Source organism: Narcine bancroftii, chromosome 3, assembly GCF_036971445.1.
Source record: "Narcine bancroftii isolate sNarBan1 chromosome 3, sNarBan1.hap1, whole genome shotgun sequence".
Lineage (NCBI taxonomy): Eukaryota > Metazoa > Chordata > Chondrichthyes > Torpediniformes > Narcinidae > Narcine > Narcine bancroftii.
Genome location: NC_091471.1, coordinates 239,734,367 through 239,751,796, shown reverse-complemented (window position 1 = coordinate 239,751,796; position 17,430 = coordinate 239,734,367). Strand labels below are relative to the sequence as shown.

Here is a 17,430-nt window from a genome sequence, read left to right as displayed (position 1 = left end):
ACCTTGAATATGTGATTACAGATACAATGTTAATCAAAGGATTTATAACAAATATGTATATTAAACTACAAGAAAAGGAGAATGAGGAAACAAATGGTAAAACTAAACAAAAATGGGAACAAGATTTAAATATAAAGATAAAAAAGGAAACATGGGAGAAATTATGTTCTGGAACGATGAGAAATACAATAAATACGAGGCTACGTATGATACAATATAACTGGTTACACAGACTATACATTACACCTCAAAAGTTAAATAAATGGGACCCAACAGTATCTGATAGATGTTTTCGATGTAAAAAAGAAATGGGAACAACAATTCATGCAATCTGGACATGTGAGAAAGTAGAAAAATTTTGGGAAGATCTCAATCAGATATTAAATAAAATAACAGAAAACAATATACCAAAGAATCCAGAGATCTTTCTCCTAAGTAACATAAAAAACAAAGAATTTGGAATTGATTTGGAGGATGCACAAAAAAGATTTGTTAAGATAGTTCTAGCCGTAGCAAAAAAATGTATTATGTCAACCTGGAAATTGGAAGATAATCTGAAAATACAACAATGGTAGATAGAAATGAATAAATGTATTCCATTAGAAAAAATTACATATAGTTTAAGAAATAATATTGAAATATTCGAACAAATATGGGAGCCTTACATTAAATACAATAGCGAAAACCTACCGGGGACAATCATTTCCTAATTTGATGGAAGGAGAAGGAAAGAAAAGAATGGACTCAGTAGAATTTCTGGTGTATTTTTGTTGAATGACAACATTGTCTGACTGGTTTAATGTAACCTAGATTGTATACCTAAAATGGATGGGAGGGGGGGTGGGGGGGGGGGGGTGGCTTGGGAGGAGGGAGGGGGGGGGGGGGAGAAAAAGTCACTGTATATGTGTGAAAAAGAAAAAGTGTGTATCATGGCTAATGTGATTTATGGTGTGAAAAATAAAAAATTTAAAAAAAAAAGAAGAGACCAACAAAGAGTTGACATTTTGCAGTGTCAGTAAAGTGAATGGTGTCCATGTTTCACAGATATCCAGGGCTGGGAGTTGAAGCATCATAGATGGATCATCAACTGCGATTGCAATTGGATACGTTTTCCAAGGATCCTCGGTGTGGTAATGCTCAGTAAATTATGGGGAAAAAAATTAACAATCAGACTGACATAAATGGTTTTTTTTTTATTGACAGCACAGATTATAACAAGTTGAAAAGAAAACATCTATTTCAAAGACAGTATGCAACACCCCTCACCCTTTCAAATCCATTCTAAATCAACTCCCCTTTCACAACCAAAAAAACCAGTGCAAATGTAGACTAGGAGTGAACAAATCAACCTGAGAAATGCAAATTGAAGAGAGGTGGCCAACACACCAGAACTCGAGAACTCCCAGTGACTGGTGCTTTGGAGATGGCCTGTAGGCTCATTCCCTTTTGACAGAGGGCTTGTGTTCCATGGTGCAACAGCATTATCAACAGTGCAGAATAAAGTCTATCTGCTGTAAACAAAGAGTTCCAAGCAACTTTCATTCGATAACATATAAAAATTTGTCAACATTATGGGTGAAGTCTCTGTGTTCTCCTTCACAACTAGATAAGTTAACAGACATATATGCACATCAGTGAGACTCTGTATGCAAATACCTGTAGCCTCAGGTTTTGTTAAGACAGAAGGAGATTTATTTGAAAATTGTTGTACCAAATCTTGAATAATGCCCCCAATACACAGTGTCCATTGAGCCTTATGTCAAAGATGCCATATTAGTACTCAATTTGCAATGAGTACATAGAGTTTTCTTTATTCAGAGTTTTAGTGGTTTCAAACATCAATCAATGATGTATTTATGACACAGTTAATGATGTGTAAGAAAATCTAATATAAAAGACAATAAAAAACATTCATTACGTAGATTTAGTGTCGCTGAGTGCTGGCTACAGCTCAGGACTGCTAACTTTTCAGACACAGACCAATGCAGTGGTCTTTAAAGGTATGTCTGATCTGTATCCAATTCCTGCACAATCATACACATGTAGAAGAATTCTGCATTTCAGGGTCTCTCTTCATAAATCCCAAAGTCTAACCAGCAAGGCAGAATGGCACAATTTTGATGGACTCATCAGTGTCCAGAAATGGGGTGTTTCCACAATCTTTGTGCTGCTGTGACATTAATGGCATGAACCTAAATTCTGCCTCTCTAGTCAATGTGGCCCTCGAACACAGGCCACAAATGCTCACTGTACTTGTGGTGCATGGAGAGAACAGCAGAATCAGCAATGGTAATCCCTATTTCTACTAGCGAACTGCAAATTCACACAAGGTGGCAATTTTGCTGATGTGCTGCAATGATGCAAGCAAGAATGCTGCCATTAACTCAGGTGCTTGACCACTTTCCTCTCTCTTCTAAGAGACTATGGAATTTGGAAATCTTGCATGTCGCTACAAGTTTGGTAAATCTTTGGGAGTGGAGAAGAATCTTTGCCTAACAAACGATCAAAACCCCCAATTACTGGAATGTTCCTGTGTAAAATATTCCACATATCTTTAAATAATCTGAATAAATAAAAATAAACCATGTACAAAAAGAGTCATGGGTACAATGACACATTTTGAAATTACACGACAGGAATTAGGTTTCAAATAAGATATGACAGCAAAGGTTGCCCTTCAGAGACAAAGGGAATCTGGATCCAAAAGAAATATGGTGAGTTTTCTCAGCACTGCCTCCAAATCTGCGTTGTGCATTGAATGGGGATGTCAAGGAAAATGCCTCTAAATCTACTTCAGAATCTTTATTCAGAGTTAAGTCGAGAAGAGTTGATGGAATTTTTTGCTTTTAACGGTGAAAATTATAGACAGACAATGCAGACATTGTTTAATGTCAAGAACAAGGTAAAGAGGATGCCTGGACTGGGAAGCAGAGTGTGGGTGTTTCAGTCATAAAATATGGTAACAGAGTGAAGGATTAAACATACAAATGATTTAATATAGAGCAATATACTTGCTTAGGGTCTGAGCAGAGAAGATTCTCTAAGGATTAAGGTAAGTTTATATATTACTGCGGGCACAGCATAATTGTCTGATGTTCTTGTATTCTATTTAGACTGCCTCTTCACATCTTGCCGCCTGTCAAAACTTTACGGTCGCTGCCGGTGGATGTCAAGTGTCAAGAGTGCCCCGTATAATACTGTACAGGGCACAAATGCATTGGAAATGGAGAGGATATCAAATTAGTTTACTTTGTCAACTAAACACCCAACTACAGGCATAAGGATTAAACAACAGTTACTGTAAGATCATCGTTTATCTGATAAAAAATACTCTAAAAACTTGCAACAGCATTAACTTTGCATCACTAAATACTCTGAACACTGCTCTCAGTCATTCCCATTCTGAAATCACCACTTAGATAGAAGCAGATAGAAGATCCCAAGGAAAACAACAACTCCTTTTGCAGCTCTGTCCAATCGCTTTCTTCCTTCAGGCGTAACCTTTCCATTTAAATGAAGTTGCTGCTTGGTTTCACAAACACCCTTCACCAGCTGGCCTGATAAGTAGTGACACCATCACACACTTCCCACAGCCAGGTCTTTAGAAGGGGCGAACTGATTCATGTGTCAGTTGAGGTTGCAAAGTGAAAGACTGAATTTACATGTCCAACTCTCTCTTGAGCGTCACGGTGCCCTGTGAGCAACCCAGTCTTCTCAATTATTAAATTATGTCACCAAAAAAAATCTCCATTGAAGGAAAACAGTGCAAGAACTGAGCGGAAGAGAAACAACACCTTTCAGTAGGAGATGACTGCAGTGATGTCATTCTTCAAGAGGTTGTTTTAAACCACCCCATATTTAATCAAAGGAGTTAATGTTTGGAATGAAAGGTACTCAGTGGTTTTTAAAAGGTCATTAATATAAAATATGTGCACAAAGGAAATAGTGATCCAGTAATAAATTATAAAATAGATATTGGATGACTTAAGGCAGCGATAGGTGGGCACCAGAGTGGTCCAGTTTGCTTTGCAAGCTATTGGTATGTGATTTTTGATGAAGTAAATAGTGCTGATTGAAGATCTGTTAAGCATCATTCTGCCAACTTAAACCAGTGCCAAAGTTCATCCTTCCTGAATCTCAAAGATACATTCATGACAAGGAAAGAAAACAAAATTCTGAAAGATCAGCGACTGCCTCTTCGCGTCTTGCCGCCTGTCAAAACTTTACGGTCGCTGCCGGTGGATGTCAAGTGTCAGAGTGCCCCGTATAATACTGTACAGGGCACAAATGCATTGGAAATGGAGAGGATATCAAATTAGACGACAGCAGCCCATGTCAGCATCTGGATGCAGCAGATACGGGAGCAATGACGACAAGTTTGTTTTCAGGTTACCAAAAGGATCAAATAAAGGGCGCCATAAGTGGAACGATGTCACGTCCGCACGACAAAATCTCCTGCAAACCAAGCAGCCAGTCTCACTTGGAACTATGATTCTAATTTTGAGAATGGTCTCTTGGGAGAGGATTGTGAAGGTGAAGATGCAGTTATGCGAGGCCTGGATTCCATAAACAACCACCTTCAGTTGAACAGGTCCTGAGGAGGAGGCAAACTCTCCATCCAAAGCCCTAGGTGCTCCGACGTTTATCCTTCATACCAGGTCCTTCATAACCGAGAGATAAAACACAAAAAAACAAAAAAAGCATCCACCAGGTCTTTAGATTTCCACTTTACGCAAGCTCGATCTGCTGAAAGAATTTCTGAAATAAAGCACAAGCAAAGTTGTGGAAACGTCACAAACACTCTGCTCCCCTAATTATTCGTTGGACCTGAAAGTGCAGACTCCTTTGTGTCATACAGCAGCTTGATTTAACCACAAGGGGTGTAAGTATTGAATATCCGAAGTTGACAAGAAATAAAAGGAGTCATTGAGCCTTCTTCACTCATCAATTAGATCAAGGGTCATCTCATGTAAAGGAGCAGCCAATGAAGTTGGGAAATATCCAGTGCATGAGGGGAAAGGCTGCTGGCATGAGGGGAGAAAGAGCTGCAGAGTGCACCCTAGACAAAGAAGGCAAAGCCAGGGAAAGAGACAGATAATATTTGTAGGGGATTAATGGGAGCCCGCAGGACTGAGGAGGGGCAAGGGAGTCGGTGGTGACTGCATTGATGTTTATGGGTGCAGTGATCAAGTTGGTGAAGTGTGGGGGCAGATTACTAGTGCAGGGAATAATAAGTAATCTATCGTCGCTGGTTTAGGGGGTGCAAGCAAAGAGGGTGAAAGGAGGGGATTGGGCAGGGGAGCAAAAGGGTTGGTCGGAGGAGTGAGGGGATTGGGTCCACCCTGTGAGAGCAGTCTGGGGAGGGGGACAGTGAGTAAGCAGGTTTGAGGGAAGCGTGGGTTTCAGAGAGCAAGCAGGTCTGGGAAGGCATGGGAGAGGGTGAGCAAACAGATTCGTAGAGGGAGGAGCGAGACTCAGTGAGTGAGCAGGACTCGGAGAATGGGTGTAATGAACAGAAGAAATTTTTAAGAACATAATTTGCTGGAACTGTGTGTCGGACAGAGGTTCTCAACCTTCCCCCCCCCCCACCCCCACCAACTCACATACTACCTTATGTAATCCCTTAGTAACCACAGAACACCCATGACATTCTGTGCCATAGGTGCTCTGTGGTTAGTAAGAGATTACTTAATGTATCTGCTAAAGAAATCTCTTGGTGCCTGCCACATTGACCACCGCCAGTGGGCTGATAACGCCTCAAACCGTGCATCTTGGCGCCTCACAGTTTGGCGGGCAGCAACCTCCTTTGAAGAAGACCGCAGAGCCCACCTCACTGACAAAAGGCAAAGGAGGAAAAACCCAACACCCAACCCCAACCCACCAATTTTCCCTTGCAACCGCTGCAATCGTGTCTGCCTGTCCCGCATCGGACTTGTCAGCCACAAACGAGCCTGCAGCTGACGTGGACTTTTTACCCCCTCCATAAATCTTCGTCCGCGAAGCCAAGCCAAAGAAGACTTAATGTAGTACGTGAATGAAAAAAAATGAGAACCACTGGTGTAAGAAGAAAGGAAGGAGCAATGGTGAGTAGGGCAAGTTAAAATAATTGATGGTGGGAATGAAAAGAAACTAGGATTTAAAGAAAACTTCAGTATTTGACCTGGAGCTGACAAGGGTTGAGTGAAATTCCAATTTCAGAACAAGATCACAATTTTAATTGTCAATGGAGCCCTGTTCAAATTCCTGAGCTTCCTTACCGGTGACTTGTGCTGGGTATAAGGGTCTTGTATAGCTGGGGAATCTTCCGGCTGATCATGGGCTGCAGAGACTCTTTCAGGCGGTGATAGTTACGCTCCAGTTCTCTGTGGTATTCCTTCTGGTCTGCTCCAATCAGAGTCTTGTTCTTGCGCAAGGCGTCATCACATCTACAGACAAAACACTGCTCATTCAAGTGCATTCTTGTTTAACTTTCCACTGTTCTTCTGTTGACTCTGAAGGCACCAAGTGGCATATATTAGCTGCAGCAAAACACGAGGGAATTTTGATGCATTTTGGAAGGTCAAACGTGGGGGCTGAGTGGTCAGATACTTAATAGCGTGGAAGAACAGAGGGACCTTGGGGTCTAAATTCATACATCTCCCACGAATGCTGCAAAGGTTGACAGGAAAGCGAAGGCTGCCATAAGGAGACATCAGGGGAAAGATTTTTCTTCTATTTTTTTTAAAACACAGTGATGTGGGTGCCTGAAATACATTGTCAGGGGTGGTGGATGCTGCAACATTAGGGGCATTTAAGAGACTCCAAGATCAGCATATGGATTAGACATTAGACAGCCCCTCCACAATCAGACCCCTCAACAAACTCAATCAGGGACTCATTTCAGGACTCTTATTTTTGCACTTTATTGATTTTTTTTCTTTCCGTATTGCAGTTTATTTACATTTCTTTATTTGTTTACATGTGTATGTTGAGGACAGTTTTTTTTGCAATACCAATAAGTGATAATTCTGCCTGGCCCACAGGAAAAAGAATCACAGGGTTGTATGCAATGTCATGTATGTATTCTGACAATAAATCTGAAATCTGGACATAAGAAAAGTAAAGGGTTATGAGGTAGGAACAACATTGAAGGCCAAAGGGTCTGTAGTGTTCTATGCTCTACAATTCTCGGCCTGCAACATTTGTCAGTTGTGTTCCTGATAGAGAGCTGTACGCTGCTTCTGCGGGATGGAGGTCCATCGCTGCAGAGATTGAAGGAAGAAGACAAGGCACTACCTAATTTTCAGCCACTGTTCACCTAATGATGCTGACTCAGGACTGATCAGCTTGAGGAACAGATTCATCGAGCTTGTCCCAGGGACAGGGACACAGAACGGCGTGAGGAAGTTTAAAAGTTGTTTTACTGCAGCTGGGACTTGTGCACTGAGTGAGGTCGTGAATTGCAATGGAGAGTTAATCAGCAATGTTGCGGACACAAAGAACCTGACATACCGCTTCATAAAGTCTTTGAAGCAGAGGCGCAGCTTGTTGTGATGTCGGAAGAGTTTGGGGTCATCTGGGATGTCAGCCAGGAAAACTTGGGCCACTTCCAGAGGCCCCTGTGAGAGTTCCAAAGGGAAACCAGTATTATTTCAATGACACATCAGTTACAACTCTGCAAACCCAGGGATGGCTCATTACTTTCAACCACCAGCTGGCTTGTCAATGCCATAACTCAAAAGTGAAGGGTTACGAGGGGCTAGAAGTGAAATGCTATGAATACATAGGGCTAAAAAACACAGGGCGGCACAGTAGTGTCGTAGTTAGTGCGATGCTGTTCCAGCTCCAATGGCTGGGGTTCAAATCCTGCACTGTCTGTAAGGAGTTTGTATGTTCTTCCTGTGTCTGCGTGGGTTACCTCCGGGTACTCCAGTTTCCTCCCACCGTTCAAAACATACCAGAGTTGTAGGTCAATTGGGTGTATTGAGTGGCACAGGGCTGTGGGCTGAAAGGGCCTGTTACTGTGCTGCATGTCTACATGTAATAAAAACATTTAATAAAAGACCCATGGTTTAATTTCTTACCAGCACTCTCCTATCAAATGACTAATTCTTTCTGAATATGGCTGCATGGATACTAGTTGCTTTCGGGACATGCTTTTAAGGAAGTGGGGGGGGGGGGGGGGGGAGGGGGTCTTCTTCATATAGAAGCAAAGGAATCTGTTTGTCAAGGTACCATTGCCAAGTGCTAATCTGTGACTATCCAAGATCTACATTGGATTATAACAGAAACACAAGTAAATTTTAAATTTGCTCATACAGTGAACAGGCCTTTTTGGCCCATGAGCACAGGTTACCCAATTGACCTACACTTCCAGAGGAAACCTTCGCAGTCATGGGGAGAACGTACAAGCTCCTTGCAGACAGTGCAGGATTCAGTCGCTGGCACTGTAACAGCATTTTGCACTAACCACTGTGCTGCCCAGAATGATTGTTGCCCTCTGTCTCATGTTACTGAGCATTCCCTGCCCAACTGGAGCCTTCAAGGTCAATTATACAATGCTTATTAATGTGCAGGCTGAGATCAAAGAGCAGAGAACAGGTCGCAGACCGGAATGTGTCCGTCTGGATCTTTGCAGAGTGCAGTTTATCTCTATTGTCATTCAAACTTTATCTTTCAAGGGCCCCCAACAGTTTCTATTAAAAGATGTTCTTCAACTCACAAGCTTGGCAAGAGAGTAATACCGTATAAAACAGATTGGCACTTTAGCTGGTGCCAAAATAACATTACACAATGGAAGCTGATGTTGGGGGAGAATTCCCGTTTGTCCAAACCGCACTGCTAGAGAAGAGAGTGGATTATCCCCAGCCCAAGATTGTGTGCTGTGGATACCCAAAATTCCTCCCCCCTCTGGGACAGGTAGTTGCAAGGACAATCGGAGGCATGAAGAAGGAAAGCGAACACCTCAGTTTGCAAGCAGAAAGAAGGTAGCAGGTTCCACCGGAAGCAGCAGATTTAAAAAAAGAAAATATATCCAAACTTAATGAGCTGACATAATAGTGTTAGAAACCACTGGGGAAAAAGAAGTAGAAATATTGTGCAAATGGCAAGAATGGCTGCCGTCAGTCCGAAGAATATAGCTCAAGTCAAGTTTATTGTCATCTGATTTTACAAGTGCAACCTAACGAAACAGCGTTCTCCGGTCCTCGGTGCAAAACATGCAGACGTACAACCTGACGCAACATACTGACAGACAATACATGTGCAGAATAAATAATTCACCATGACAAATAAAAAAAGAAATAAGTATATAAATGGCGTTTGTTTTGTGAACACAAGAGTCTCAGGTGTTCAGTGTGAGCAGTTCTTTTGGCCGTTCAACCTTCTCCCTGCTTTAAAAAAGCACCACAAGGAGGTTTAAGTAGGGTCAGTGCTGTTCCAACTCACATAAACCCTTGAGTCAGTATTAGTTGCTTCACTGCGAAATCTCTTCGAGGGATGCCGTGCCTGAAGTAGTTCTCCTCCTCTTTTCAAAAGGAGTTCTGTGAGAGTCTCTCTCCCTGCTCCCCATCTGCAGCTCCCTGCTGGACTCAAGCTCTGTGATATGTACTCACCCAGACTTGCTTCCACGTAACACCTTTAGTCTATTGGACTGTGCTCTCCCCCTGCCATTTTTCCCTTTTCACCTTTTCCTGCTTTTTTCACTTGCATCTTGAGGAAGGGCTCAGGCCCAAAACATCAGTAATACATCTTTACCTCCTGTGGGTGGTGTGAGAATGCTGTTCTCCCAGCATCTCTGGGCTTCTACTACAACCACAGTTGTCTTCAGACTTCCCTGTTTTACTCAAGATTGAGAAGCTTTGTTAGTGTTAATATGACATTTGATAACACTCAGATGAAAAAAACCCACAATATAACTAATTTGGTGGTGATCCTGAAACAGTATAAAGCAGGGCAAGAACAAATGGCCCTTCACTCACGTCAACCTGAATCCATGTCTCAAGCATAGCTACGTCATGGCTACAGGCAGCTTCTAAATGAGAGAAGCTTCAGCAATTTTGAGGTGTCATTTTTAATTTATACTTCTGTACGACCTGATATGAACACTCAGTGATAATGCAAAGTTATAATAATTGCTCATGAAGGTAGTAACCTTCAAATAAACAAGGCTATTTGAAGGGGCAATCACAAATGATGAGTGATTGGGCACCTAGTCTTTCTATGAATTCAAACATGCATGTTCAGTGAAGTGAACCTCGAAAATCTGCAGATGCAGTGATTAAAGTAAAAGCACAATACTGGACAAACTCAGAAAGAAACATAAGAGTGGCAGAGAAGATCAATGGAGTCTTTCTTCCTCCCCCCCACCTCACCACCGTCAACATGATCTTCCAGGTTCCTTGATTGAAGAGGATGTGCAAAATCATTGAGAACCCCTTCCACCCTGCACAGTTTTTTTCAACCGCTCCCATTGGGAAGAAATCCAGGAAGAACAGCTTCTTCCCACCGGCAGGGAGAATGCTGAACGACCAAAGGAACTGACCCTCTGAGATTCTCATATTCATGAAACAATATTTATTTGTACAGATGAAATACTTGTCCTGCATATGTAGTGTTTGTCTGTAATGTCTGGTTGTGTGTCTGCGTGTTTTGCACCGAGGACCAGAGAATTCCATTTCGTTGGGTTGTACTTGTACAATCAGATGACAATAAAGAGAAATACATAACCAATATTTCAGACTTAAGCCCTTCATCATATGAGCAAAATGATGGAAAGGCACAGGCCCACAGGCAAGAGGTGGATGAGGGAGGGCACAAAAGAAATTGGGGATGGAGGAATAGCTCTGTGAATTGAAGGAAGGGGTGGAGAGCTGGAGAAAAGGAGACAGAGGGAGGAAAACAGGGAGAAGTCGACGTTAATGCCATACTGTTGGAGAGTGCCCAGGTGTAATATTAGGTGTTGCACTCCAGCTCCCCACCCTCTTCCCTCTCTATTTGCACAGCCATTCTCCCCTTCCTGCTTGCTGTTGTGGCCTCCCTTTATCCATCTATCACCTCCTGCCTGTGGTACCGTGCTCCTCCCCCACCCCCCCCACCCACCATTTTGTTCAGGCACCTACCCACATTCGGCTCAAAACTTGTTGAAGGGCTTAAGCCTGAAACATTGGTTATGTATCTTTATCTTTGCTATAAACTCAGTACACTGAGTTTCTCCATTATGATTAACTTTTATGTTCAGTGAAGTAACTGTTTAACAGGGATCACAGACTACTTGCAAAATGGAGCAAGAGATCTCCATCGAAACTGATGGCAATTCCATGTAAACCCCACTACATATACAGGTGTGTCAAACCCACAGTATGTGATTGAAGTGTTTCCACACTGCCCGAAAAACATTTGTTCACCGCTGAAAAATGCTGTTGTACTGATTGTACCCACACTGCAGACACTGCCCGAGCTTAATGAGTACACAATTACTTTTATCCAAAAAAAGAAAAAATAAATCTAAAAGAAAAATGACACATAAAAACACAAGAAATAGGAGCAGAAGCAGTCTTTTTGATCTGTCAGTCTGCTCCTTTGTTAAATAAGATCGTGGCTGATGTGGTCATGGTCTCGGCTCTAGTTAACCGACTGCTTCTCAGAATTCCCCTATTCTTCAAAAATCAATTGACCTGTGCTGCCAGCCATTCTCCTGGCCTCCTCCTCTCCTTGGCCATTCTCCCCACCACCCTCTCTCTCCTGGTCCCTTCCTGCCCCCCCCCCCCCCCCCCGCCACCTTCACCCTGCCCCTCGTTCTTCCTCTCCTCTCTCCTTGTCCTCTGCCCCCTCTCACCAATGATGCAGCCTCTATTACGTCCTTGGGAACCACTCTCTTGAAGAAGCAGTTCCTCCCATCTTTGCCTTAAATCTACTTCCCTGAATTTCACCTGCCCACGGAAACAACCTTCTTGTTTCTTCTATTCCTTTCATAATCTTCTATGACTCTACAAGATCTCCCATTCATCCTTCCAAACGGCATCGAGCATAGTCAAACATTAATTCAAAAGGCAAGAATATAGATGCCACTCAAACACAGGCACTTACCTGGTTGACAGTGGTTCCCACACTTCCCTGCAATACCATCTGCAACATCTTGGCATCAGCTGGATCCTGATGTGTGGCAAAAGCCAACTCCTGGGTCTTCTTTTGCATGTCCTCGATTGCAACTTCAATTGGAATTAATATAATCTGCAAATGGCAATAACAGGAAAGGGTTTTAAGAACATTTATCATGTGCTTTGCATGAAAAGACATCTAAACAGTGAGAGGATCAAGAGCTTCAAATTCCTGGGTGTCAACATCTCTGAGGATCTGTCCTGGAGCCTCCATGTTGATACAATCACAAAGAAGGCACGTCAGCAGCTATACTTTGTGAGGTGTCTGAGGAGATTTGGTATGTCACTGAAGACTCTTGTAACTTCTACAGGTGTACCGTGGAGAGCATTTTGGCTGGTTGCATCACTGCCTGGTATGGAGGCATCAAGTCTCAGGAAAAGAATAAACTCCACAGGGTTGTGAAGTCGGCCTGCGACATCACAGGCACCAGACCTCACTCCAATGAGGATGTCTACATGAGGCGTTGACTTAAAAAAGCAGCCTCTATCCTCAAAGGCCACCCAGGCCATGCCCTATTCACTATGGAGAAAAAGGTACAGGTGCCTAAAGACGAGGACTCAATGGCAGAAAGACAGCTTCTTCCCCTCCGCCATCAGATTTCTGAATAATCATTGAACCATACACGACTATTTTAATTTTTTTTATATCAATGTCGTAAGATGGTTACAATATGAATGTCTGCACCATGATGCTGCCATAAAACACCAAATTCTGAGTTATTGGGTGAGGAAGCAGGCCCTTTGGCCCAACTTTTCCACACCAACCAAAATGTCCCACTCACACCAGTGCTGCATGTCTGTGTTTTGCCCATATCTCTGAAAACCATCCTATCCATGTCCAATGTTGCAACAGTACCTGCTTGAACCACCTCCTCCAGCAGCCCATTCCAAACACCCACTGCCCTCTATGCAAAGAAGTTACTCCTCTGGTTATCTCCCCCTCACCTTAAATATATGTCCTCTGGTTACTGATACCCCTGTTCTGGCAAAAGACTCTCTTCATTCACCTGAACTATTCCTCCCATGATTTTATACACCTCTGTGAGACCATCCCCTCATCTTCCCACGCTCCAAGGAATAAAGCCCAAGCCTGCTCAACTTCCCCTGTAGCTCAAGCCCACAAGTGCTGGCAAATTCCTTGCAAGTCTTCTCTGCACTCTCTCCAGCTTGACCTCATCTTTCCTGCAGAGCAACGAATAAAACTGAACACAATATTCCAGATGGGGCCTCACCAATGTTTTATACGACTCAAATGTGATCTCCCAACGTCTATACTCTGATTGATGGAAGACCAGTGTGCCGATAACCTTTTTTGACTATCCTATCTACCCATGTTGTCACCTTCAAGGTACTACGTTAAAACACAATGCTGGAGAAACAGCGTCAAACAGCATACTTTATATAGCAAAGATAAAGATACATAACCAACGATTTGGACTTGACCCCTCATCAAGGTATGAGCAAAACAAAGGCAGACGCCTGAACAAAATGGTGGTGGGTGGGAGGGGCAGGAGAGGAGCATGGTCCCATTGGCAGAAGTAATAGGTGGATAAGGGAGAGAGGGCACACCAGCAAATGGTGGGTGGGGGGAATGGATCAGTGGATGGAGAGGGAACAGGGTGGAGAGCTGGAGGAAAGAAGACAAAGGGAAAGGGAAGGGAGGGAGAATGGAGAGTGGTCTAGCAGAAACCAGAGAAGTCAATGTTAATGTCATCTGGTGGGACTGGCCAGATGGAAAATTAGATGTTGCTCCTCCAATTTACGGGTAGTGGTCTTGGTTTGACAGTACATGAGGCCACGGACTGACATGTCAGAGTGGGAGGGATAGCCTTATCCACCTATTACTTCCTGCCTATAGGGCTATGTTCTTCCCTTTGCCTCTCCCCCCACCATTTTTTTTTGAGTGTCGACCTACATTTTGCTCTATACCTGAAACATTGATCTTTATCTTTGCTATATAAAGGACACTGTTTGACCTGATAAGTTTCTCCAGTATTGTATTTTTACTTCAATCATGGCATCTACAGGCTTATATGTTTTACTCAAAGTATTATGTACCTCTATTCCTAGATGCCTCTACTCTACAACCCTTCCTTTCTCTCTCTCTGTCCTCACATCTAGTGTGTTTAGATATTGGTTTTCTCGGGTATTGATGGATTCCACATTTTTGATCAATTTCTGAGATTGTGGACAATTCACTGTCTTCTGTAGAGCTGCACAAGTCCCATACAGTCTGCCACTGCTGCTAAATGCCCCAACTTCTCTTCCTTGTCCTGGCTCCCTCTCAATCCTTTATCATAATAACCTGTGATATCACTTTCAAGGTACTATGTAAAAACTCAATGCTGGAGAAACTCAGCAGGTCAAACAGCATTCTTTATATAGCGAAGATAAAGATACAGAATGAATGCTTCATCAAGTTATGAGCAAAATATAGACATAAGCCTGAACAAAATGATGGGGGTAGTCTACAGAAGACAGTGGATTGTCCATAATCTCAGAAACCAGTTACCTAATCCCTTTCATATCACGAGATCACTGATGTGACAATGGGTGTGGGTAAGCAGGCAGTGCAGGCAGCAAAGAGAATTACAGACATTAAACTGGCTACATCTCCTGCACCAGTGTGCGGCACAAGGGATGGTCAATATAAAGTTATTAGTCACATTATGACAAGGAGGCATTTTGAACTGTGAAAGACTAACATTAGATATACACTGCCCTCGGTCAGAACATAAATACAATAACAGGACAAAATTCAGGCATGACCTGAATGAAGCAAGCTACATTTGCACCAGACAATAACCATCTACCTACCCTGGATGTTTGGAGGCATTACTATCACTGAGACCCAACCATTAATATCCTGAGGTTCACCACTGACCCTGGATATCCTGCAACATGTCACACAACAGCATATCTTTTACATTGTACTTGTGTATAGGGCAATAAACTCTCATCACAACTCATGATATTCCAGTGCCTTTTCACTATCTACAAGGCACAGGTTAGCAATGGAATACTCTCACTTGTCTGAGTGAGTGTAGCTCCTGGAACTCTCAAGAAATTTGACAACATCCAGGGAAAAATAGTTTAAGTTTGATACCTCAGCTGCCAGCCATATGTTCACTCCATCCACTAGCGGCATGCAACGTCTACAAAATGTACTACATTTCCTCACCCACATTACCTCTGCAGAACCACACAAACTCTCAACCTCCTCAACGATAAAGGAGAAGGGCAGCAAATGCTGCAAGATGACCCTGCCTAACTTCTACACTCTGACTGAATATGACAATCTGCACGTGGCTCTTCGTCTCATATACTCCTGGTCCTTCGTTGTTGATGGGTTTAATTCATGGATATATCTACCCAATAGCCTTGCATTCACCAGAATGACTGCAGTAGTTCAAAGAGCATCTCAGTACCATCTTCTCAAGGGTAGTTAAGAATAGGTGATAAATGAATGTGACAAAAAATTCTGACAACTCGCAAGGAGTTTTCCATCAACACATCAATGGGCGGCATGGTTAGCGTTAGTGAGACATTATTACAGTGTTAGCGATCCGGGTGCAAATCTGTCTGTAAGAAATTTGTATATTTCCCCCTGTGTCTGCATGAGTTTTCCCTGGATGACCCGGTTTCCTACCACCTTCCAAAAAGTACTGGGGTTGTAGGTTAATTGGATGTAATTGGGCAGCACGGGTTTAAATGGCTGGAATCAGCTTCTACTGTGCTATAAATAAAATTAAAGAAAAATTAAATAAAAAATTAATGACCAGGAATGCTATCCAAACATACAGAGTGGATATTCAATGAAGATTATTTTTTGCAATCAGTTCTCCTCACTGATTTCAGAATTATAACAGGTCATCACTGGATAAAACTGTGATGAATAGTAAATTAAATGACAAGCTTTAGGATCAATGACAAATTAGTGTCAAGGTTACAAAACCACCTGAAATCTCTCTCAAAGATGAAACTAACATAGCAAACCCACAACGGCATTGAGGAACAAGAATCTTACCTCTTCCTTGTTAATGACATTGATCCTAGTTTTGATGTAGGGGAAAGCATGTGAAGTTGTGAGGATTGTCTTTCTTTTGTATTGCTCATGCAAGTCTCCATGAGCACGGCCATCTAACGTAAAGGGTGTGCAGTACATGAAGCAGCGCAGGTTATAATTCTTGTCAAAGTAAGTGATGCGGTCTTTCAATTCGTAGGTATCAAAGAATGGCTCAACATATGTGATCTGTATGTATGCCTGGAAAGAAAAGCAAACAGATCCCATTGGTTACAAATATAGCCAGTTAAAATGATAAGAAGGTTGCTCAGCCCAGCTAGCTGGTTTTATGTTCAGGACCAGTTGTGTGTGGAAAGAAATCATTGACCTGGGTTTGAGTTTGTCTTAGTCAGATTGGGTTCAGGTTTTTTTTTTAAACATGTGACCAGATCTCTCATCAACTCGACAATTTTTGTTTGGGGACAGAAAGATCAATTTTTCAGAAAATGACAGGTGTAGATCTTAGGTTGGCTCAGAGTTTGGAGTAGGGCACCTAGTTGGATTAATGGAAAATGAGGTTTACATTGCAGGTTACCAGAGCACATTTTCTTGGAAGTGCTTAAAATTGGCCATTAAGGATAGAAAAACTTATCTTGGCAGAACCAAACCCTCTCATCTGGACCATCTCAGTACTAACTGCGCAAATGCTGTGAACCAGACAGAGGGGTACAGCAGAAAAACAGGCCCTTAGTCTCACCATGTCCATGCTGACCATCTTGTCCATCTACACTCATCCCTTGTGCTCACATTACCCTCTGCATTTCTGTTCATGAAGTCTTCTGTGGGTAGAAGTCATTGACATATCCACGCCGGCCTCCTGAAGAATGTTTCTGATCTGTCAGACATACATTTGGGAATTTTTCTTCATTATGATGAGAATTCTTTTGCCATCAACAGTGGAGGCTTCCGTGGAACACCAGTCTCTTAGAGATTACTGAGCTCTTCTTAATAATGGTCCAAACAGTAGATTTTGGTCATCCAAAGGTTTGGGCGGTATCTGTTTTATTCATGATTTTCAGCCTCATAATGGCTTCTTTGACTTTCATTGGTAACAACTCTGATCCCTGTTAAAAATTGGCAACTCGACTCCAAAGGTGATCAAAAGCTTAAAAGCAAGCCTAGTTCTCTTATACCTGAATCAATGGAGCAATTAAACATACCTGAGTACCTGTGAGTCCCAAATATTATGGTTCCCTGAAATGATGAGACAATGTATAAAAGGTGCTGTAA

The 17,430-nt window shown here is 42.4% G+C and overlaps 1 protein-coding gene across 6 annotated transcripts in view; it reads right to left on the bottom strand.

Moving 5' to 3' along the window:
- Positions 1–1,173: 1,173 nt before the first annotated feature.
- The window catches only part of LOC138758389 (dedicator of cytokinesis protein 7-like), a 158,981-nt gene continuing 142,724 nt past the window's right edge, over positions 1,174–17,430 (bottom strand). For all 6 annotated transcript variants that reach the window (XM_069927221.1, XM_069927222.1, XM_069927227.1 and 3 more), the window contains 5 exons: positions 16,165–16,401; positions 12,067–12,210; positions 7,492–7,598; positions 6,258–6,425; positions 1,174–4,758 (listed from right to left, as the gene is read on the bottom strand). In XM_069927221.1, the coding sequence (XP_069783322.1) occupies positions 4,716–4,758; positions 6,258–6,425; positions 7,492–7,598; positions 12,067–12,210; positions 16,165–16,401 (699 nt within the window). In that variant the 3' untranslated portion in view covers positions 1,174–4,715. The remainder of the gene's footprint in view (positions 4,759–6,257; positions 6,426–7,491; positions 7,599–12,066; positions 12,211–16,164; positions 16,402–17,430) is intronic.